Below are 22593 nucleotides of genomic sequence, written 5' to 3'. Positions count from 1 at the left end.
GGTGGGGCCCTGCCCGGGGGGACCACGGCCGGGAAACCCCGCGGCGGGCTCCGGGCCGAGCGTCCACCTGTGACCGGCGGTCAGGGTTCGACTCCCGGTCAGGGCGCAGGCCCGGGTGTGGCTTGATCATTGATTTGTTATTAGAGAGAGGAAGGGAGATAGACACATCCATGATGAGAGAGAACCTTGGATCAGCTGCCTCCTGCACGCCCCCTCCTGGGGATGGAGCCCACAACCCGGGCCTGGGCCCTGACGGGAATCAGACTGTGACCTCCTGGGTCCTAGGTCGGCCTGCCCAACTGGAACATCTTATTTTAAAGCTCGTGTTAGGGGTCAGTGTGTAAGTGCTGGCTTCCACAATAAGTAGAAACAGGCGCTCTAACCCAGAACGCCTGGGGCTGAGACGTCACCTCTGACACTCCTGCCCGCGGGGTCTGAGCCCTCATGGGAGCTGCTGCCCGCGGGGTCTGAGCTGTCATGGTCGCCTCATCCTCTCTGAGCAGCAAAAAGCCCGCCTGCCCCGGGCCTGCCCCGCCCAGCCCTGCCCCTGTGTCTGTGTCTGTGTCTGTGTCTGCCCCTGTCCCTGCCCCTGCCCCTCTCCCTGCCCCTGCCCGGCGCTGACCCCCGTCTCCCCGCAGAGCTGGACTACAGGAACGCCTACGAGATCGAGTACATGGAGAAGATCGGCTCCTCCCTGCCCGTGAGGAGGGGGAGGAGGGGACTGAGGGGGAGGGGGGGAGGGGGGGAGGAGGGGAAAGAGGAGAGGAGAGCGAGGAGGGGGAGGAGGAAAGGAAGAAAGGAGGGGGAGGAGGGGGACGGAGGGGGGGAGGGGGGAAGGAGGAGAGGAGGGCGAGGAGGGGGAGGAGGGGACAGAGGGGGAGGAGGGGGAGGAGGGAGGAGGGGTGGAGGGGGAGGAGGGGGAGGAGGGGGGGAGGGGGAAGGAGGAGAGGAGGGCGAGGAGGGGGAGGAGGGGACAGAGGGGGAGGAGGGGGAGGAGGGAGGAGGGGTGGAGGGGGAGGAGGGCGAGGAGGGGGAGGAGGGGACAGAGGGGGAGGAGGGGGAGGAGGGGAGGAGGGGGAGGAGGGGGAGGAGGGGGAGGAGGGGGGAGGGGGGAAGGAGGAGAGGAGGGGGAGGAGGGGACAGAGGGGGAGGAGGGGGAGGAGGGAGGAGGGGGAGGAGGGGGAGGAGGGGGAGGAGGAAAGGAAGAAAGGAGGGGGAGGAGGGGACGGAGGGGGAGGGGGGTAGGAGGGGACGGAGGCTCCTCCGGTTAAGCCCTGTGCTCTCAGGACACCCCGCCGTCCTCTGAGGGCCGGCCCGCGGTGGCCGAGCTGACCCTGGGCTTTGCCCCCCCAGGAGGACGACGCCCCAAAGAAGCAGGCCCTGTACCTCATGTTCGACACGACCCAGGGGAGCCCCGTCCGGTCCCCGCCCACCCGGACGTCCGAGTCCCCCACGCCGTGCTCGGGGTACGCCGCCGAGGGGGGTGGCCCCGAGGGGAGGTGACCCCGTGGAGGGGGTGACACTGTGGGGAGGTGATACTGTGGGGAGGTGACCCCGAGGGGAGGTGGCCCCGAGGGGGGGTGGCCCCGTGGGGAGGTGATCCTGTGGGGAGGTGACCCCGAGGGGGGGTGGCCCCGAGGGGGGGTGACCCCGAGGGGAGGTGATCCTGTGGGGAGGTGACCCCGAGGGGAGGTGACCCAGTGGGGAGGTGACCCGGTGGGGAGGTGACCCCGAGGGGGGGTGGCCCCGTGGGAGGTGACAGACAGGCCCAGCCCCGGCGCAGCTCTGCCTCCCGGCACTCACGTGTCCACACGGACGCAGCCCGGCGGGCGGGCTTGCTGCTGCCGCCCTGCGGGTGGAGACGACGCCCCCTGGTGGCGGGGTGGGGGCCCTCCGAGCGCCCTGTGCTCCCACAGCCGCTGTCATTGTCCCGTGGGTACAGCGCTGGGAGCCGCGTCCCACCCGCCCCTCGTGGCTGCGGGCCTCGCACAGACCACGGGCCTCCGTGCCGCGGGGAGTCACCGTGCCGACCCCATGGGGATCCGGGGGTGCAGCGGGGCGCCCGGTGCTCCCCGCCGCGCATTGGGTGCGGCGCCTCCAGGAGGCGTGAACAGGAAGCACCTGTCGGCCGGGGGCACCGAGGGGGCAGCGCTGACGGTGCCTGTGGGTGTGACTGTCAGCCTCCGTCCGCGGGTGCTGGGCCGGGTGCTGGGCCGTGGGGGCTCCCGCCGGAGAGAGAAACATGGACTGGCTGCCTCCTGCCCGTCCCCGGCCGGGGGTCCCCACAGCCTGGGCCTGGGCCCCGGCGGGACTGACAGCCACCGGAGGCCCGTGGATGGCGCCCCCCGGAGCCCGCGGCCCGGACGGAGGCTCTGCTTTCCCTCTGAGACCCAGGCTCTGCCCCGAGGGTGAGGGGTGGCGGCCCTGTGACTGCGGCCGAGGGTGCTGTGCCGGCCGGTCAGGTGTTTTACCTGCAGGTGCCTCTCCCCGCCGCCCAGACACTGCCTGCGCCCGCAGAGCCGGAGACCGGACCACCGCCCGGCACAGCCCGCCCCCTCAGGCCACGGCTCCTGCGCTGAGCCAGGACAGCTGGGCCCCACCGCCCTCCTGGGGGGCCCCGGCGTGGGCTGAGCCCCCAGACCGTCCCGCCCACAAGCCCCTGGCGGCCAGGACCCGCCCCTCCCTGGCTGCAGCCTGGACATCCGGGGCCCCCGGATGCCGGCGGCAGAGCAGCCGGCACCGCTGTCCGGGGGGTTTGCAGCGAGAAGACAGAGGTGCCTTTGCCTCCTCAGGTCGAGCTTCGAGGAGGCGGAGGCCCTGGTGACCGCGGGGGCGAAGGGCCTCCCACCGGCCCCCCGCGGGCTGGCCCCCGGCCAGGAGCCGCTCACGCCGGGCCCGGGCCCGGAGAAGCCCCAGCAGAAGGAGCTGGAGCCCAGGGCCATGGGCGCCGCCGCCGAGGGGATCGAGATGGTACGTGGGGTCGAGGGGCCGGGACCCCTGGGGCTGAGGCCGGGCCAGCGGGACCCCAGCACCCGGGCCAGGCTCCGAGCAGCACGCCCCTGCGCCCATGTGCGCCCGCCTGTCCGCTCCCCCCAGAAGCCAGCCCAGGAGGCCCCCTAACCAGGCCCTGTCCACCACCCGCCTGTTCGCCTCCGGGGCTATTGATCTCCCTCCGGAGCCCCTTCGGGCGGGGCAGTGCTTTGGGGTCGGCATCAGAGGGCGGGACCCTGCTGCCCATAGACCAGGAGGGTCTGTGCTCAGCCCCTCACCCCCCTTTGCACAATTAAAATGGACCGCCTTCGGGGTGAATCTTACTGCTTCCACCGCCCTCCCAGCCACCCCCCAGGGGTTTGGGCCATCGGTGTAGCTTGTGTTCTGTTCCATGTAGTAAACCGCTCATCGCACACACTGAGTCCACTGAGCACCGACTGCGCGTCAGTCAAAGAGGGCTGAGCCGAGGGCCTGGGTGTGCCCGGGCCTGTGGCTGCAGAGCCGCTCCTGGCTCCGGGCTCTTTCTGGTCCTCGGGGGCGGGTGCTCTCTCCGGGGGAAACCATCTCCCCCGAACCCCACTTCTTTCATCTTCCCGCTGGGGGACGTTCCCCACGACCGGCTCCTGGGAACCCCTCCCCCTGGCTTGTCCCTGCCCCCGAGCTTCTCAGACAAATGAGAAAATGGTTACCCCCCAACACACACACACGGACCAGTTAGGGGGTGAGGGCGGTGTGAGGGGGGCTGGGCCGGCACTCAAGACGCCCATTGGCCACTGGCTGACCCCCCCCACCCCGAAACCTCAGGAGAAACATCCCCATGGGTGCGAGGGCCAGGCGGCATCGCCTCACTCTCACCTTGTCTCTCTCCCCGTCTCTCTCCCCATCTCTTCCCGTCTCTCCCCACCTCTCTCCCCATCTCTCCCCGTCTCTTCCCGTCTCTCTGTCTCTCTCCCCATCTCTCTCCTTGTCTCTCTCCTCGTCTCTCTCCCCGTCTCTCTGTCTCTCTCCCTGTCTCTCCCTGTCTCTCCCCGTCTCTCTCCCCGTCTCTCTCCCCGTCTCTCTGTCTCTCTCCCTGTCTCTCCCCCCGTCTCTCTCCCTGTCTCCCCGTCTCTCTCCCCATCTCTCTCCCCGTCTCTCTCCCCGTCTCTCTCCCCATCTCTCGTCTCTCTCCCCGTCTCTCTCCCCGTCTCTCCCCCCGTCTCTCCTCGTCCCTCCCCTGCCCGCCCGGCCAGGCGGCTCCGGAGGGCGCCTTCGCCTCGGCGGACGCCCTGCTCAGCAGGCTGGCGGCCCCGGCCTCGCTCTGCGGCGCGCTCGACTACCTGGAGCCAGACCTGGCGGAGAAGAACCCCCCGGTGTTCGCTCAGAAGCTGCAGGTGGGCGGCTCCGCGCCTCCGGGGGTCCGTGGAAACGGCGGGGAGTGTGGGCCTCTGCGGCCCGGACGCCGGGAGGGGGGGTCCGTGGAAATAGTGGGGAGCGTGGTCTCCAGGCCTCCGGGGGGGAGGATCCGTGGAAACTGCGTGGAGCGTGGTCTCCAGGCCTCCGGGGGGGGAGGGTCCGTGGAAACCGCGGGGAGCGTGGTCTCCGGGCCTCCGGGGGGGAGGGAGGGTCCGTGGAAACCGCGGGAGCGTGGTCTCGGCGGCCCGGACGCCGGGAGGTGGGGGGGGGGTGTCCGTGGGCCCCGGCGGCCGGGACACCCAGAGGTGGGGGGGTCCGTGGAAACCGCGGGGAGCGGGGCCTCGGCAGCCCTGACGCCGGGAGGGGGCGAATGAGTGGCCGCTGAGAACGGGGCCCTCCCTGCGGGGCCATGAGTGTGGGCTCGAACCCGGGACGCCACGATGGTGCGGCCGCGTGTCCCAGCGTGGAGGCCGGCCCGTTGTCTCCGGAGCTGACGGCCCCAGAGCAGCTGCGGGCGGCCCCAGAGCCACGTGCTCTGTGAGGCCGTGCAGCCGCTGTGCGCAGGCGGCTCAGTCCGGAGGGAGGGCGTCCGGGCTGGGCCTGCACTGCAGCCAGGACAGCGGCCGCGTCTGTGCGTTAACTGACACCTTCACTCCAGGCCCTTCCCAGCCAAACGGAGGCTGTGCACAGGCGCTGTCTGTCCACTGGAGGGCGCTATCAGCCAGCTTTCCACGCAATGAACCGAAAGGACAGAGACCAGAGGGGACCGTGCAGTGATAACAATGGTTTTTGTTTAAAAAATCGTTTCCTCTCCACATGTGTGATACTCAAGTTTCAGAAAAGGAGCCCGGCCGCGGGGCACAGGGCTGAGCGTCGACCTGTGACCCAGGAGGTCAGGGTTCGATTCCCGGTCAGGGCACAGGCCTGGGTTTGGGGCTCCATCCCCAGTGAGGGGTGTGCAGGAGGCAGCCGATCCATGGTTCTCCATGGTGGTTGATATTTCTCTCTCTCTCACTCTCTTTTTCTCTCTGAAATCAATAAAAAAGTATGTCTTTTTAAATAATAATAATCTCAGAAAAGGGAAATTAAACCCTGTTTCATGATCTGCTGCGGAAGCCAGGGTGGCTCCCGAGCACCCATCACAGTCCCCCGTGCACACGCCTCCCCGGGCACACGCCTCCCATTGCACACGGCCCCCCGGGCACACGCCTCCCCGGGCACACGCCTTCCCCGAGCACACGCCTTCCCAGAGCACACGCCTCCCCGTGCACACGGCCCCCCGGGCACACGCCTCCCCGTGCACACACCTCCCCGGGCACACGCCTTCCCAGAGCACACGCCTCCCCGTGCACACGCCCTCCCCGAGCACACGGCCCCCCGTGCACACGCCTCCCCGGGCACACGCCTCCCATTGCACACGGCCCCCCGGGCACACGGCCCCCCGTGCACACGCCTCCCCGTGCACACGCCTCCCTGAGCACATGCCTCCCTGTGAACACGGCCCCCCGGGCACACGCCTCCCCGGGCACACGCCTTCCCCGAGCACACGCCTCCCCGGGCACACGCCTTCCCCGAGCACACGCCTCCCCAGGCACACGCCTCCCCGTGCACACGGCCCCCCGGGCACACGCCTTCCCAGAGCACACGCCTCCCCGGGCACACGCCCTCCCCGAGCACACGGCCCCCCGTGCACACGCCTCCCCGGGCACACGCCCTCCCCGAGCACACGCCTCCCCGTGCACACACCTCCCCAGGCACACGCCTCCCTGAGCACATGCCTCCCTGTGAACACGGCCCCCCGTGCACACGCCTCCCCGTGCACACACCTCCCTGTGCACACACCCTCCCCGTGCACACGCCTCCCCGTGCACATAGCTCCCCGTGCACACACCCTCCCTGTGCACACGCCTCCCTGGCACACGCCTCCCCTGGCACACGCCCTCCTCCGGAGCCGCGCCGGCTCACCCCGCTCCGGCCCTCCGGCAGGAGGAGCTGGAGTTGGCCGTCATGCGGATCGAGGCGCTGAAGCTGGCCCGGCAGATCGCACTGGCCTCCCACAGCCGCCAGGATGCCCAGGTACCGGTGGCCGCGCCGCTGCCTGCAGAACGGTGTGGCCCAGGGCTTCCTGCTAACCATCGGCCGGGCCTTCTAGATGCTCACTGCCTGATGTGTGCGTGAACACGCCTGAGCATGTGTCTGAGGCCTAACTCCTGTGGGGAGCCCTCCGGAGCCGGAAGGACACGGGCGGGGCATGCAGGGGTGTCTGCCTGGCTTCCGGCGGTTTGTTCTAACCATCGGAGCGAGTCCGATGAGAGGTGACCGTGAGAGGGCGTGTGCCCCTGAGGCTCGGCCCACCCGAGCCGGGCAGCCAGGGATCCTGACGTGGGGACCAGGCCGGACCCAGTGTGCCCGGTTGCCCTGACCGATGTGGTGAGTTTGCTGGTTGCTGCGAGGACTGCAGGTGATGTGTAGAGCCGCGCTGTGCCTGGCGCACAGTAGGTGTGCAGGATGTGAGAGCTGCTGCGCACAGTAGGTGTGCAGGATGTGAGCGCCGCTCACACAGTAGGTGTGCAGGATGTGAGAGCTGCTGCGCGCAGTGGGTGTGCAGGGTGTGAGAGCTGCTCACACAGTAGGTGTGCAGGGTGTGAGCGCTGCTTACACAGTGGGTGTACAGGGTGTGAGAGCTGCTCACACAGTAGGTGTGCAGGATGTGAGCACTGCTGCACAAGTAGGTGTGCAGGATGTGAGTGCTGCTCACACAGTGGGTGTGCAGGGCCGTGGAGCAGCCGCAGCTCACTGCGGGGACCACCTCACCGTGGGGTCCCCGCCTGCATGTGCGCCTCTCGGGGGCCTAACAGGTCTCCACTCCTCTCCATTTAATTCCGCCGTGTCCCAGGCCTGTGCCCGGACCCAGGGAAGCCGCTCCGTCCTGCAGGGCGCCCTCTGCTGGTGGCCGCTGCCCCTGCCATCTCCTCCACTGCTGTTTGCACAGTCCTCTGTCTGGGTGCTCTTCCTGAGCCGTCCTCCTCCGGCCCCGCACGGCCCCGAGGTGGCGGCTCCCCACTCAGCTCCTTCTAAGACACCGCGCACAGCGATGCCCGTCAGAGCCGGGGGGGGGGGGGGGGGTGGCTGGCGACTCGGCCGAGCCGAGGTCCACGGACAGGACAGGACGGAGCGGGGCGGGCAGCGGGTGTGCCGTGTGCAGTGACGCTGGACTGATCCTGGCTGTGCAGTGGGGCGTGTTCCTAACACGGCTTTTCACGTGTGTGATGGGGAGTGGCTGAGCGTTCTGTGAAAGGGAGGGAGAGGGACCACCCCTGGTCCAGGTCTAACCCGCAGTGTGGGTGTCGCCCGTTTTTCCTCTGACCCATGGGCTCCAGACAGCACAGCTCCCAGTGACCCGCCCGGGGAGGGGGAGAGCCACAGGGTGCCCCATGCTTCCAAACGGAGCTGAACAAATTCCAAACAAAATGTGGACAGAAATGACTGGATCTGCCCTGGCCGGTGTGGCTCAGTGGATAGCGCGTCGGCCTGCCCACCCAAGGGTCCAGGGTTCCATTCCGGCCAAGGGCATGTATCTTGATTATGGGCTCCTCCCCGGCCCTAGCCGGGGCACAGGCAGGAGCAACCCATCGATGTGTTTCTCCCACATCAATGTTCCTCTCTCTTCCACTCTCTTCACTCTCCCTAAGAATCAGTGGGAAATACCTCCGGGCGAGGATAAAACACAGACAAACACCCCTCCTGCCTTCCTTCCAGCCCGGCCGTGGCTGGGACTCGGCCTCACTCCCACCGGGTGCTCACGGCCGCAGGGCCGCTGGCGGGGCCCCGGTCTCCCCGTGGCCCCGGTCCCGCTGACACATCGCCGGGGCAGCGGCCACCGGGCCGCTCGGCTCCGGGCCGGGAGCCGGGAGCCCCCCAGCACTGGCCTGCCCGCGGGCGCCACGAGAGGTCTCCGTCGGCTGTGCCCGCCGCCACCCGCTAGTCCCGGCGCCGTCTCGCACCCGGGACGCGCTGTTCGGAAACCGCCCGGCTGGCCGTGCCCGATGGACGGAGCCCTGGCCAGGACTGACCGAGCTTTTGTTTTAACGGAACTCCGTCCGCAGAGGGAAGCCGCGCACCCGGCCGAGGTCTCCCTCTCCAAAGCGGCCCTGTACTCCCGCCTGGCACCCACGGAGCCCGAGAAGGCGCCCGGCCTCCTGTTCCCGCCGCCTGACCTGGACGCCGCGCTGCAGGTGGCCCGGGCCGAGGTACGCGGGGGCGGCGGGCGGTGGGGGGCAGGGCCGGGGGGCTGGGGGCGGCGGGGGGCAGGGGTGGGGGGCTGGGGGCGGCGGGGGGCAGGGGTGGGGGGCTGGGGGCGGCGGGCCAGGCTGGGGGGCGGCGGGCGGGGGCGGCGGGGGGCAGGGGTGGGGGGCTGGGGGCGGCGGGGGGCAGGGGTGGGGGGCTGGGGGCGGCGGGGGGCAGGGGTGGGGGGCTGGGGGCGGCGGGCCAGACTGGGGGGCGGCGGGCGGGGGCGGCGGGGGGCAGGGGTGGGCTGGGGGCGGTGGGCCAGGCTGGGGGGCGGCGGAGGTACGTGGGGTGGGGGCTGGGGCGGGGGAGGGGGCGTCGGGCCAGGCTGGGGGGCGGTGGGCGGGGGTGGCAGGGGGCAGGGGCGGGGGGCAGCGGGGGGCAGGGGCGGGGGCTGGGGGCAGGGGCGGGGGGCTGGGGGCAGCGGGGGGCAGTGGTGGGGGGCTGGGGGCGGCGGGCCAGGCTGGGGGGCTGCAGGCGGGAGGGGCGGGCGGCATCAGTAAACAGGTGCCCACATCAGCTTTGGACCCGACTTCCCCTCTGACATCGCAGCCTCAGGAGGCGCAAGCTGTGGGGTTTGATCTTTTTGATGCGATTGTTTCTCTCATTTTGTTTTTCAAATATATTTTATTGATGTCAGAGAGGAAGGGAGAGGGAGGGAGAGAGGGAGGGGAGAAGGGAGAGAGAGAGAGAGAGGACCGGCTGCCTCCTGCACACCCCCCACTGGGGATCGAGCCTGGAACCCCGGCCTGTGTCATTGACCAGGAATCGAACCCTGACCTTCTGGTTCCCAGGTCGACACTCAAACCCTGAGCCCCCGGCTGGCTCCACAGGGTTGTTTGAGGAGCCTTTCCGGCCGTTGGCTTTGTAACCGGCTGCGCCCGGCGGGCGTGCGGACGCCCGGGTCCGGCCCCGGTCTGCCCGGCGCTCCGGGGGCTCGGGACGCAGTCACTGGCGGCGGACGCTGCAGGCGGCGCCGATGCTCGGGCCCTCCCCCGCCCGGGCCCACGTTCCCTCTCTCCCCGGTGCCAGGTCCTCGCCAAGGAGAGGGAGGTCTCCGAGTGGAAGGCCAAGCACGAGGAGAGCCGGCGCGAGGTCATGGAGATGAGGTCAGTGCGGCCACGGCCGGTCCGGTTTCTGATGCAAACATGCCACGTGTGTGCTTAGCGTGTCCTGGGCAGAGTCAGATAAACGCCATGGTCCCGGGGAGAAGTCCGGAGGGCTGCCGGCGGAGGAGGCGTTGGCCTGGGCCGTGGGGAACGGGAGGCTGGGAGGGGGAGGAAGGAGGGAAACGCACAGCACAGCATGGCAGAGGTCCGAGGAGCCTCTGCTCCCTGGGCCACGGGGCTGGGAGCCGGCGTGGCCGGCGGTCAGAGGGGGAGCCGGGCCCGGCGGCGGGCGGTCAGGTTATGGTCTGGCCTCAGGTCTCTCTTCGTGGGCATGGGGAGACCCTGAAGGCTTTGCCCGGGGCGTGGTGTGAGCGGCATCGGCACGGACACCGGGAGCCGGGGGGTGCGCACGGAGAGGGCGGGAGAAGCGGGTCCAGGCCTGCCCTGGGTCCGGCGGCCAATGTCCGGCACGCGGCCCCGTGTGACGTGGGAAAGCCGTGCTGTCGTCATGGTGCCCACACGTGTGCTTCTCCTGCAGGAAGATCGTGGCCGAGTACGAGAAGACCATCGCTCAGATGATAGGTGGGTGTCCTGCCCGGGGGGCTCCGGGCCCCTCATCGGGCGTCCCTGGCTCTGCCCGGCCGGGGGCTGGGGGCTGGGCCTCCTGACACACTGCCCGACGCCCCTCCCCCTGACCAGCCTGGGGCCCGCCTCCTGGGGCCGGGGGCCGGGTGGTTCTGGGGGTGGCGAGAGTCCAGGCTCTACACCCCGAAGTGTGTGGCCTCGCCTGGCAGAACGCCCCTCGGCCCCCCCTGGGCCCAGATGGGCTGGGAGAGTGGTGGCCCCCGCCCGCCTGCCCGCGGCTCCCCTCGGGGTGTGCGCGCCTGGTCTGACCAGCACTGTCTCTCTGGCCGGCCGCGGCCCCGGGCTCACAGCACGGCCCCCGGCAGCAGCTGCTGGCGATTCGGCCGCGAGGGCCCCGGGCCCCGGGCCCGGTGGGACGTGCACACGGCTGGTCTGTTGTCCTTCGTGAGGGAGGTCTGCAGAGCCCACGCCCGTGTTCATAGGAATGGTCACCCCCGAGGGGGTAGCTTCCTGTTTGTTTATTTATTTATTATTTGCTCAGGTCAGTGGTCGACAAACTCATTAGTCGACAGAGCCAAATATCAACAACTTCTGCGCATGGGCCGCGAAGTTTCGATCGCTCTGCACGTGTGTGCCCGCACGTGGTATTTCGTGGAAGAGCCACACTCAAGGGGCCAAAGAGCCGCGTGTGGCTCTCGAGCTGCAGTTTGCCGACCACTGGCCTAGGTCCACGTTACCAGTTTTGAAAATAATCTCCACCCTGGCCCGTGGTCCAGTGGTCAGCGCGCCCGCCCCACACACCGAAGGGTCTCGGGTTCAATTCTGGTCAAGGACACAGACCTCGACTGCAGTCTCGACCCCCAGCCCGGTCGGGGCACATGCGGGAGGCCCCAGTGGATGAATCTCTCTGTCCCTCCTCCTCCCTCCACCCTCTTACAAAATCAGTCCAAAGTGTCCTGGTGAGGATGAACAAAACGTAAACATCTCTTCCTCCTGTGGACGTGGAGGGGAAGGGGTCCGAGCGCCGGGCCGGTCCGAGCGAGAGGAGTAGTGTCCTGAGTTGAACCAGCTTCCACCATCCCCTGCCTCCACCCCCACCCCCCGGCTGGCCCTTCCTGCTCCATCGGTCCGCCATCCTGCTGTCCCCCACGTGCTCCCGCAGAGGGTTGGGGTTCAGGACGAGGGGCCTCCGCCTGCATTGGGGCACTCGGGCTGCTTCTCTAACTGCCTGACCATGTTCTGCTTCCGTTTTCTGTTGCTTCTGCCCTTTGCTTGCAAACTGCTCAGGCAAGCCAGGTAAGTACCGCTCCCTGATTGGCGCCTGCCCCGCACCCGGTCCGTGTGCTCCCGTGTGCTCTCCGTGTGCTGTCCTTGTGCTCTCTGTCTGCTGTCCATGTGCTCTCTGTGTGCTGTACATGTGCTCCCATGTGCTGTCCGTGTGCTCTCTGTGTGCTCCCGTGTGCTCTCAGTGTGCTGTCCATGTGCTCCCGTGTGCTGTCCATGTGCTGTCCATGTGCTCTCCGTGTGCTCCATGCTCGTTCCTTTCCTGTGTGTTGGCTGCGTCCCCTGGTTCACCGCGTTTTGCTGACGAAAGCCGGACGGTCTCCGGGACGGGGTGGGGGCGGAGCCCGAGCTCAGGGTCCCGATCGGAGGACCCTGCCCCTGTGATTGTACGAGAAGACGGGGCGACCACCGCCTGGTCCCCTGAGCCGAGGCTCTGCTTTTACGAGGGGTGGGGGAGAGGGGGGACCGGGGGGCGGAGCCTCGGGTCCGGAACCCGGGCCCGTGAGGCCAGCATCCCCCCCGGGGCCCGGGCGGCGTCCACACCTCAGCGGCCGGTGTGGGTGCCGTCCGGTGCCGGGCCCGGCGCTGAGGCCCGAACTCCAGAGAGAGAAGCTCGTGGCCGAGCGGGTCGGGGCCGCTCTGTTCTGGCCGAACGTCCGCTCCCTCCTGGGTCACGGCACCGGCTCGGCGCCGGCCACGGCGGTGACGCCGCGCCCTGAGCGGGCTCTGGGCGGAGGCTGGTGTGCGGTCAGGCTCCCCGTCCCGGGGCGGGAGGAGGCGGAGCCGGGGCTGCAGCCGGCGGGGCTCCGGGAACTGGCAGCGCCGGCCCAGTGTCGGCTCTCTGCGGCTCTCCCTGCTGCACAGGGTGGGGAGGAGGGGGGCCGGGGGGACAGCGGGCATCTTCCAGGCTGGGGTCCCCCAGGTGTGCTCCCCACCTGGGCACGTGCCACCCTCAGATGCCAGTTCTCGTCCCCCCCCCCCACCCCCGGCCTTCGGTGCAGAGCGGGCTCGTCCGGCTGAAGCTGCTCCGGGAGCTGTTTCCAGGGGAAGCGGCCTCTGTGTCCTCATCTCGTAAAGCACGTCTTTATGACGTCAGGGAGGACGGAGAGGGAGAGAGATGGAAATGTTAATGATAAGAGAGAACCATGGACCGGCTGCCTTCTGCACGCCCCACACTGGGGATGGAGCCCGCAACCCGGGCCTGTGCCCTGACCCGTGATCGAATCCTGGCCTCCTGGCTCATAGGTGGACACTCACCCCCTGAGCCATGAGGTGGGCCGTCTCTATGGTGACCTACTCAGGAGGGCACGCTCCTCTCCCCCCAGCCCCAATGCAGGGCCCCCCCAGCCCCAATGCAGGGTCCCCCCCGCCCCAATGCAGGGCCCCCCCAGCCCCAATGCAGCCCCTCCAGCCCCAATGCAGGGCCCCCCCAGCCCCAATGCAGCCCCCCCCCCGCCCCAATGCAGGGCCCCCCAGCCCCAATACAGGGTCCCCCCAGCCCCAATGCAGGACCCGTCACTCTTGCCCCCCTCGGCTCGGGGTGACGTTGCTCTCGCCTGCGGGTCTGTTTGCTGCCAGCTGGACCCACGGGGTCTCCTCTGCGGATTTCCCATCGGGACAGAGAACAGGGCTCACCCCTCCCCGTGCGATACGGGCCCGCCCCGGCCCGGGTGCGGGGCCCTGGGGCTGGTCCCCGGAGCGTCCGGGGGGGGGGGGGGCGGCTCGGAGCGGGGTCCCGCCGAGCCCGAGTGGCCCGCCCGGGTCCCGGCCCCACGGCTCCTGTCTCTCCCCCAGAGGACGAGCAGCGGGAGAAGTCGGTCTCCCACCAGACGGTGCAGCAGCTGGTGCTGGAGAAGGAGCAGGCCCTGGCCGACCTCAACTCCGTGGAGAAGTCCCTGGCGGACCTCTTCCGGAGGTACGAGAAGATGAAGGAGGTGCTGGAGGGCTTCCGCAAGGTGCGTGCGCGGCGGAGGGGGGGACGGGGCAGAGGGAGATGGGAGTCAGTCGGATTGGCCGTCTGGGGCTAGGCCCTTGTGGAGTCCCTGGGTCCCCGGCCCTCGGCCGTCCTCTGGGAGGAGACGGCGCGGAGGCTCAGAGAGGGCGGGCACGTGCCGGGTCACACGGCTGAGCGGGTGCAGACGGACGGTTCCGCTCCGAGGCCTCTCTCGGGCGGACGGAGACCTCGGGACCTCAGGCCCCGTAACCCCGCGGCCGCCCATCGGGCCCCGCCTGAGCGTCCCCTCGCGCAGAACGAGGAGGTGCTGAAGAAGTGCGCCCAGGAGTACCTGTCCCGCGTGAAGAAGGAGGAGCAGCGGTACCAGGCCCTGAAGGTGCACGCGGAGGAGAAGCTGGACAGGTGAGGCGGCTCCGGGGCAGCTCCGGGGGCGGCTCCCACAGGCGGCTCCGGGCCGGGCCGCGGCGGCTCCCACAGGCGGCTCGGGGGCCGGCCGGCGGCCTCGCTGGGCGCTCAGGACGGTCGTGAAGAGCTCGCCCTCGGCGGGGTGTGCTGGCGAAGGGTGCGAGCAGGGCGCCCGCCCCGGCCCCTTGGCGTCGGGGCGATGGGGTGGGGATGGGGTGTCTCCTGGGCGCCTGGCGGGGCCTCGGTTGGTGGAGCCGGAGCCGGACGACCGCTCCCCCCGCGGGGAGGAGGGGGGCCGTTCCTGAGCGCCCCCTCCCGCAGGGCCAACGCTGAGATCGCCCAGGTGCGGGGCAAGGCCCAGCAGGAGCAGGCCGCCTACCAGGCCAGCCTGCGCAAGGAGCAGCTGCGGGTGGACGCCCTGGAGCGGACTCTGGAGCAGAAGGTACGGGCGTGGCCTCGGGCGGGCGGCCGGCAGGACCTGGGGTCTCTGGGCTGGGGAACCCTCTGTGTCCGGCCTCTTTAATCTCAGAAAGAGACGCCGCCATCCTCCCTTAGACAGGAGCCGAGGCTCAGAGAGGGCGTGTGATCAGCCCGAGGCCACACAGCCGGAGCCGGGGACCGGATCACTGGCTCTAACTCATTTCTCAGGGACCAAGAGGTCGAAGGTCCCTTAAAATCCAACGACTGCCCGGCCGGTGTGGCTCAGTAGCTGAGCATTAACCTAGGAGCCAGGAGGTCCTAGTTCCACTCCCCATCAGGGCACAGGCCCGGGCTGTGGGCTCGGTCCCCAGTGCGGGGCGTGCGGGAGGCGGCCCATCAGTGATCCTCTCTCACCGTGGATGTTTCTCGTCCTCTCCCTTCCTCTCGGACATCAATAAACGCTTTTTTTTTTTTTTTTTAATCCAACGACTGTTCTGCTGGGCTTGGCTTCCTCTCTGTTTTCCGTCTTCACCTGCAGAACAAAGAGATCGAGGAGCTCACCAAGATCTGCGATGAACTGATCGCCAAGATGGGGAGGAGCTAACTCTGAGCCAAACCTCTGGCCTTGACCTTGCGTGCAATACGCCCGTCGGCGCCTGCTGTGCCCCTGGCTCCGCCGGGACCGGCCGCGGCCGTCCGTGTGTGTTTTCCCGGGACGCCCGTAGCCCGCGGACCTCGGCGTGCCGGCGTCGGAGCCGGTCCCGGTCCCCACGGAGGACGCGGCCGGCCTGGCCTTGCCCTCTGACCTGCGTTCCCAGGGGCGTGGCTCTTGGATCCCCTGTGACCACGGACTGCTTGCACAGGGACCCTTGCCTTAAGGAGTGTACACTTCACCGCGGTTGGAGGAGAAAATGCATGTTCGGGTTCAGTTCTCTGTTGTAAATAAAGTTTTTTTGATCTTGGCAACGCGGCTCCGGTGGTTTTCGGGGGAGGGCCGCCGCCCGCACTGCGCAGCCCAGGCGATTCCCCCGCGGCCGTGGCCCGTCCTCCCTCCACGGTGAGGGCGGGCCCTTCGCGGCCGTGGCTCCTCCTCCTCCCTCCACGGTGAGGGCGGGCCCTTCGCGGCCGTGGCTCCTCCTCCTCCCTCCACGGTGAGGGCGGGCCCTTCGCGGCCGTGGCTCCTCCTCCTCCCCCCACGGTGAGGGCGGGCCCTTCACGGCCGTGGCTCCTCCTCCTCCCTCCACGGTGAGGGCGGGCCCTTCGCGGCCGTGGCTCCTCCTCCTCCCCCCACGGTGAGGGCGGGCCCTTCGCGGCCGTGGCTCCTCCTCCTCCCTCCACGGTGAGGGCGGGCCCTTCGCGGCCGTGGCTCCTCCTCCTCCCCCCACGGTGAGGGCGGGCCCTTCACGGCCGTGGCTCCTCCTCCTCCCCCCACGGTGAGGGCGGGCCCTTCGCGGCCGTGGCCCGTCCTCCCCGCACAGGGCGGTCCCTTCGTGGCCGTGGCCGCTGTGCGTGGGAACGGAAGAGACGTGGCCTCAGGAGTCGGCGGGCTGGAACCGGCCTGGGCTCTGCTCTCGGTGCCTCTTCGGCGTCAGGCAGGTCGGGGGCCGGAGGGGGGCTCCAGGCGCCGCGGCCGCTCTCCCCCTGAAAGGCACGTCCATTGTAACGTGGGAGCCGGTGAACAGTCTTCCCTTCAGGTCTGCCACCATGGAACTCACACAGACAACACACAGCCAACACACACCAAACACGCACACCCAACACATACACAACATACAGCCAACACACAACATACACAACACACCCCAACACATACCCTCAACACACACCCCAACACATATACACAACACACAAAATGTGAAACACACAACACACATAAAACACAAACACATATATGTATACACACAACACACATACAATAATCACACACACCCCAACACACCAAACACACAACACACACCAAATACACATAGCAAACACACAACATACACAACACACACCAAACACACAAAATAATTACACACAACGTACATGCCACACACAGAGAGAGACACACACACACACCACACCCCAGCGCACGCCCTGGGGCCTCGGCTCTGGCCCTCGGGGATGTGTGCCCAGGTCACACACAGCACAGGCGTTGCGACCGTGGCACAGCTCCCGTTTCTACTTGAACCTTCCCATCAAACCACACCTGGACAGAGGGAGACCGAGGCCCAGGATGCAGTGGGGGGCGGAGCTGAGGGCCCAGCCTCCCTCCACAGAGGAGGCTGGAGGGTGAGGCCCGTCTCCCTGGCCATTTTCCAGAACCTTCCAGGCCCCCCTGAGTGGTGAGGAGCTGGGCACCTCAGGAAAGGGGATGACCCTGACCCCCCAAGGAGAGAGGCTGGGGGTGTGATGTGTGTGTGTGTGTGTGTGTGTGTGTGTGTGTGTGTGTGTGTGATGTGGGGGCTCTGGGCACACCGCCCGCCTGCAGCCCAGCTGTGCGGACAGCTGTGCGGAGGCCGGGCCGGAGTGTGTGTGTGTGTGTGTGTGTGTGTGTGTGTGTGTGTGATGTGGGGGCTCTGGGCACACCGCCCGCCTGCAGCCCAGCTGTGCGGACAGCTGTGCGGAGGCCGGGCCGGAGTGTGTGTGTGTGTGTGTGTGTGTGTGTGATGTGGGGGCTCTGGGCACACCGCCCGCCTGCAGCCCAGCTGTGGGGACAGCTGTGCGGAGGCCGGGCTGGAACAGGAGCTCTCGGAATGTCCCGGAGTCGCCACGGCGCCCACAGCACCAGGAAGCCGAGGGCAGCCTTCGCGGAACACGCAGCCCTGCAGGGAGACCGCCCGCCGGACACAGACAACCCTGTGGACGCACATGGAGTGTGAGTGTGGCCGCTCCTCAGCCCTGCCTCCCCACTCCCACCGGCTGCTGGGGGCCTGGGGTCCGGGCGGAGGCAGAGGGCTGGGGGCCGGGACCATCGCAGGGGCGGGTCTGACCGGCCTGGTCCCTCCTCGGGGGACGGGAGAACCTGCTTGTCTCCGGTTTGCTTCCCGGAGCCCCTTCCCCGCAAAGAACTGTCCGCCTCCTGACGCGGCCACACCCAGCCCGGCCGGCGGGGCCCGGGCTGAGCTTGACCTGGGGGCCAGGCCGCGGTTAGACCCCCGGTCCAGGCCCAGGGAGCGTGGGGTGCGCAGGAGGCAGCCGATCCACCATTCTCTCTCAACACTGATGTTTCTCTCTCTCCGTCCCTCTCCCCTCTCTGAAATCAATAAAAATACAGTAAAAATTAGATAATCTCTTGGTTTGATAAATACCCCACACTCGAGGTTTCCCCTCCTTGGTACTTTTGTGGCAAAATACAGATTCTTCAGGCCAGTTTCCTCCACAGTAATTGGAGGAGGCCCTTCGGAACGTCTTTTAAAATGTCTTCAGCTGGCCAAGACCGGTGTGGCTCAGTGGACAGAGCGTCAGCCTGCGGACTGAAGGGTCCCGGGTTCGATTCTGGTCAAGGGCATGTACGTTGGTTCCAGGCATATAGCCAGTGGGGGTTGTGCAAGAGGCAGCTGATGGATGTTTCTCATCGATGTTTCTAGCTCTCTATCTTCTCCCTTCCTCTCTGTAAAAACTCAATAAAATATATTTTAAAAATAAATTTTAAAAAATAAAATAAAATGTCTGCAGCTGGCCGCGGTGGCTGAGGGGCAGAGCGTCGGCCTGGGAACCTCTGGCATCAGTAAAAATGTGTTTTTTAAAAAAGGAGAATGTAAACATCACCTGCTGTGTCTCCCAGGTGCCTCCCCTCCTCCCCCGGAGTCCTCGCTGCCGTTGGCGAAGATGCTGAGCCCGGTGAGTGGGCGCCGTGCGGGAGCCGCGGCCCGACCCCAGGTCCGTGCCCGCCGCCGCTCTGCGGCCCAGGGGTCCGAGGGCGGGGCCGGAGCGGACTGCCCTGCGGGACCCCGATTCCACATCCCCACACCCCCCGCGCGCCGGGCCCTGGGCCAGGGCACGGCTCCCAGCCTCTGTCTATTTTATCATTGTAGTTATTTTAAAATATATCTTTATTGGCATCAGAGAGGAGGGAAGAGGGGGAGAGAGAGACAAACATCAATGGTGAGAGGCAATCAGGAGCCGGCTGCCTCCTGCACGCCCCACACTGGGGATGGAGCCCCCGCCTGGGCCTGTGCCCTGACCGGGAATTGACCCCTGACCTCCTGGTTCATAGGCTGATGCTCCTGAGTGGTTTGAACCAGCAGCATGCCTGGGTTGTGGGTTCGATCTCTCTCTCTCCCTTCCTCTCTGACGTCAATAAGAACATAAAACATTTACAGCTACAACAGCAGACCTGCAGCAGCAGAAAGCAGATTGCCGGTTACAGGAGCCGGGGTCGGGGGTCGGGGGTCAGGGTGGGGGTCCAGGCTTCCTGTGGGGAGTGAAATGCCCTGATCGGGTGCTGGTGGCTGGACGGCCTGTCACGCACCGAACGCCACTGAGCAGATCCGGGAAACGGACACGATTTAAAAAACAGCTGGCCGCCGGCGGTCTCCGCCTGGCCTCCCTGGACCACGTCGGGGGAGGACTCGCCCGGCGGTTCCCGGGGCCTCGGCCGGGGCCGCCTCTGCGCCTGCACCTTCTCCCAGACCCGCAGCCGCAGCCCCTCTGGTCCCGGTCCGAGTCCCTGGGACTCAGCCTTCTTGCCGAGCGGATCTGCCTGGAGCAGAGGCTCGTGGCTGTGCTGGCTGTGTTCGGACAGACCACACTGGCGTGTCCGGCCGTGCTTCCCGCCGTGCCTTCTGGAGGCCGCACATGTGTGGGGCTGAGACGCCGTGGGGGGGAGACGGCACGCGTGTGGGGCTGAGACGCCGTGGGGGAGGCACGCGTGTGGGGCTGAGCCGCCCTTTCCTCTCTCTGTTCCCCAGAAGCAGAGGGCGCGGCCGGAGCGCCAGGTGGCCGGCACCACCAACCGCTGGCGCCTGGCGGCCAAGCCCTTCACGCGGGACCTGCTGGCGCTGTCCCAGATGTGCAAGGCCATGTGCCTGGACGTGGACAGCACGCTGCCCACCCCGGACAGGTAGGGCCGCGCCCGCCCGCCCTCCGCTGCTCAGGCACCCGTCGCTCTCCGCGCTGGGCTCTTCTCCCGCTCCCGGGACCCAGAGCTGGACCGACCGCCGAAGGCCAGCACTTCCCGCACTTCATTATTTTTTACCGTTTTTATTGATCTCAGAGAGGCAGGGGAAGGGGAGGGAGAGAGAAACGTCAGTGATGAGAGAATCACGGATCAGCTGCCTCCTGCACGCCCCACACTGGGAATGGAGCCCACAACCCGCCATGTGCCTCACTGGGAATCGAACCCTGACCTCCCGGTTCATAGGTCGATGCTCACCACTGAGCCACGCCGGCCGGGCCCTCCCAGCGCCTTAGCCCGGAAGTGCCCGCCGCCTGCCCCGGGCATCAGCACCGCAGAGCCCGCCCCACACGGGCGTCTGGGCCGGCAGCCAGGCCCGGGCAGGGCCGCCGTCTGGCATCTCCCGCCCGGGTGACGGTGATGTTTGCCAGGCCGCTGAGCTCATGGGCACACCCTCGCCTCCTCCGCCCGGGCTCTGTTTTGGGACCCGGGTCTGAACCCTGACCTCGCAGCTCTTCCCGGTCGCCGACTGAGCCAGCGTGGGGTCAGCCCAGGACCGGGCCGGCGGGGGGTCAGGCCCAGGACCGGGCCGGCTTGGGGTCAGCCCAGGACCGGGCCGGCACGGGGTCAGACCCAGGACGGAGCCGGCGCGGGGTCAGCCCAGGACCGGGCCGGCGCGGGGTCGGCCCAGGGCTCCGACCATAAACAGCCGCCCTCCTGGCTCTGGAGCCGTGTCACAGGGAGCCGCCTCCCGCGGGGAAGGGCCACGGTGTTCGGTCGTGCCCTGACAGGGGTTCCGGCCCCTGAGCCCCCTCCGCGCACAGCCCCACGGGTCCCCGGGGTCGGGGAGAGCCGCACGGCTAAGGCGACGCCGACAGGTGCGGTGCCGAGGGCCCCGGCTGCCTGCTCTCCAGGGCGGCACCACCCCAGGCTGCTGCCTCCGCTCAGCGGGCGAGGGTGGTGTCTTCGGCATCAGCTCTGTGCGCATCGTTGATCCCTGACGGGCGTGGGCGGCGTCCACGGGGCTGGGCCGGGCTCTGCCGGGGTCAGGTGTGGTGCGGAGGCTGAGGAGGAGGCGCCCCGAGACTGCAGGATGGGGTGCTGCCAGGGCGGGCACCGGCCCAGCCTCCCCGAGAGAGCAGCGCCTCAGCTCGCCCAGCAGGGACTGAGCGTGCCAGTGCAGCGCCAGGAGAGCCCTGGGGGGCAGAGGGGCCGCGTCCAGGGAAGGGGAGCAGATGGGGGAGGGCGGAGGGGCGGTCAGGCTGTGAGAAGGATGGGGTGGTGGACGGGGGGGACGCGAGGCCACAGGGACCGCAGGAGCCCCTGGCCAGGCTGAGGGCAGCGGGCGAGCAGTAAGGACAGGGGCTTCAGTGCAGGGCGTGCAGTGCGGGTGCCTCAGGGCATGAGGGCGGGGTGGGGGGAGGTTGGAAACCTGCAGGGATGGGGGGAGTGATGGTGGCTCAGACGAAGGTCAGAGCAACAAGGCGGAGGAAGTGATGGAGGAGCCCAGCTGGTATGGCTCAGGGCTGAGCATCCACCTGTGAACCAGGAGGTCAGGGTTCCATCCCGGTCAGGGCCCAGGCCTGGGCTGCGGGCTCCATCCCCAGTGGGAGGCGTGCAGGAGGCAGCCGGTCAATGTTGATGTTTCTCTCTTCCTTTTCTCTCTAAAAAAAAAAAACAACAAACCAATAAAAACCTATAAAATTGTAAAGAGCCATGGGTGAGCCCGGGAGGTAATTACTGCGTCTGGACGCAGGGTCGCGTTGCCAGCGCTCCGGCTGCGGGCAGGCCTGGGCAGCCGGGCCCTTTCCTGAGACAGAACGTAGACGGGGGCTCAGGCTGGCCGGGGTGGGTTCTGGGTTCCGGTTTTGGACCCGTGGAGACGGGGAGTGCAGAGCCTGACAGAAGTGTTCTTGAGTTAACTTCCCGGCAGAGCCCCGACCCTTTCTCCCTCAAATCAGATGTCTCCTGAGCACCTACTGTGTGCCACACACCTACTGTGTGCTAGACCCTACTGTGTGCCAGACCTACTGTGTGCTAGACCCTACTGTGTGCCTGACCCTACTGTGTGCCTGACCCTACTGTGTGCCAGACTCTACTATGTTCTAGACCTACTGTGTGCCACACCCTACTGTGTGCCACACCTTACTGTGTGCCAGACCTACTGTGTGCCAGACTTACTGTGTGCCACACCCTACTGTGTGCCACACCTTACTGTGTGCCAGACCTACTGTGTGCCAGACTTACTGTGTGCCACACCCTACTGTGTGCCTGACCCTACTGTGTGCCACACCCTACTGTGTGCCTGATCCTACTGTGTGCCAGATGTTTCAGAGTCTCCGCGACAGAGGGGGCCCCCTGGGCAGCACACGTAGCTTCACTCACCTCTCGGGTCCCCCCCCGCCCCGCACACAGCAGGGGCTCAGTATGGATGGAGCGTTCCTGGGAGCAGTCCGTCTGACCGCAGACGGGCGTGAGGAGGCGGCCGTGGCAGGTGTGGCCCGCCCGGCAGCCGGTGCCGGAGGCGCTGCCTCTGCGGGGATGGAGACGCCTGTTGACGCCTGGGCTTTGTGTTTCCTGGAGGTTGTGCATCCCCCAGATCCAGAAGAAACGCTCCGGGGCGCTGAAGAAGGCCCTGCCGAGCGGGGACGGAGGTGAGTTCCAGGCCGGGGCCCGTGGCGGGGGCTGACCTCGGGACCGTGGTCTCCACGGAGGGACGAGCAGAGGCCACGCCCCGGCCTGCACCCCGGCCCCGCCCCGCCCTGGCCTGCCGTGTGGCCGGCGCCATCAGTGTCCGTTGAAAGTGGGATGACTGAGACCAGGCTGGGTGGACGCATGCCAGAGAGGACACAGCGCCCAGTGGACAGAGTGCCGGCCCTCGGACAGAAGGGTCCCGTCCCGGGTTCGATTCTGGTCGGGGCTCCGACCTCGGTTGCAGGTTCCCGGCCCTGGTCAGGGTGCGGGCGGGAGGCAGCCCAGCGCTGTGTCTCTCTCACGCGGCTGTTTCTCTCTCTGCCTCCCCCCCCCCCCGCTCTCTCTAAAACGAACGAGGGGAACTCCCT

At 68.0% G+C, this 22593-nt stretch overlaps 2 protein-coding genes across 7 annotated transcripts in view; both read left to right on the top strand.

Moving 5' to 3' along the window:
• Positions 1-15396, top strand: part of TACC2 (transforming acidic coiled-coil containing protein 2) — a 61814-nt gene extending 46418 nt beyond the window's left edge. For 4 of the 6 annotated variants that reach the window (XM_084904405.1, XM_084904406.1, XM_084904407.1 and 1 more), the window contains 12 exons: positions 639-700; positions 1354-1466; positions 2793-2970; positions 4224-4364; positions 6373-6462; positions 8493-8636; positions 9706-9782; positions 10321-10364; positions 13446-13606; positions 13901-14007; positions 14332-14452; positions 14969-15396. In XM_084904405.1, coding sequence (XP_084760531.1) covers positions 639-700; positions 1354-1466; positions 2793-2970; positions 4224-4364; positions 6373-6462; positions 8493-8636; positions 9706-9782; positions 10321-10364; positions 13446-13606; positions 13901-14007; positions 14332-14452; positions 14969-15034 — 1304 coding nt within the window. In that variant the 3' untranslated portion in view covers positions 15035-15396. The remainder of the gene's footprint in view (positions 1-638; positions 701-1353; positions 1467-2792; positions 2971-4223; positions 4365-6372; positions 6463-8492; positions 8637-9705; positions 9783-10320; positions 10365-13445; positions 13607-13900; positions 14008-14331; positions 14453-14968) is intronic. The other 2 variants (XM_084904409.1, XM_084904410.1) reach the window with 1 other exon arrangement.
• A 1860-nt stretch (positions 15397-17256) lies between these two features.
• The window catches only part of BTBD16 (BTB domain containing 16), a 17603-nt gene continuing 12266 nt past the window's right edge, over positions 17257-22593 (top strand). Inside the window, exons 1-4 of the mRNA XM_084904402.1 lie at positions 17257-17290; positions 18200-18255; positions 19326-19477; positions 22115-22196. Of these exons, the coding sequence (XP_084760528.1) occupies positions 17284-17290; positions 18200-18255; positions 19326-19477; positions 22115-22196 (297 nt within the window). The 5' untranslated portion in view covers positions 17257-17283. The remainder of the gene's footprint in view (positions 17291-18199; positions 18256-19325; positions 19478-22114; positions 22197-22593) is intronic.

The sequence above is a fragment of the Pipistrellus hanaki genome (genome assembly GCF_964339955.1).
Source record: "Pipistrellus hanaki genome assembly, chromosome: 14".
Classification (NCBI taxonomy): Eukaryota; Metazoa; Chordata; class Mammalia; order Chiroptera; family Vespertilionidae; genus Pipistrellus; species Pipistrellus hanaki.
Note: the sequence above shows the minus strand (reverse complement) of the source record. Positions and strands in the feature narration are given on the sequence as shown.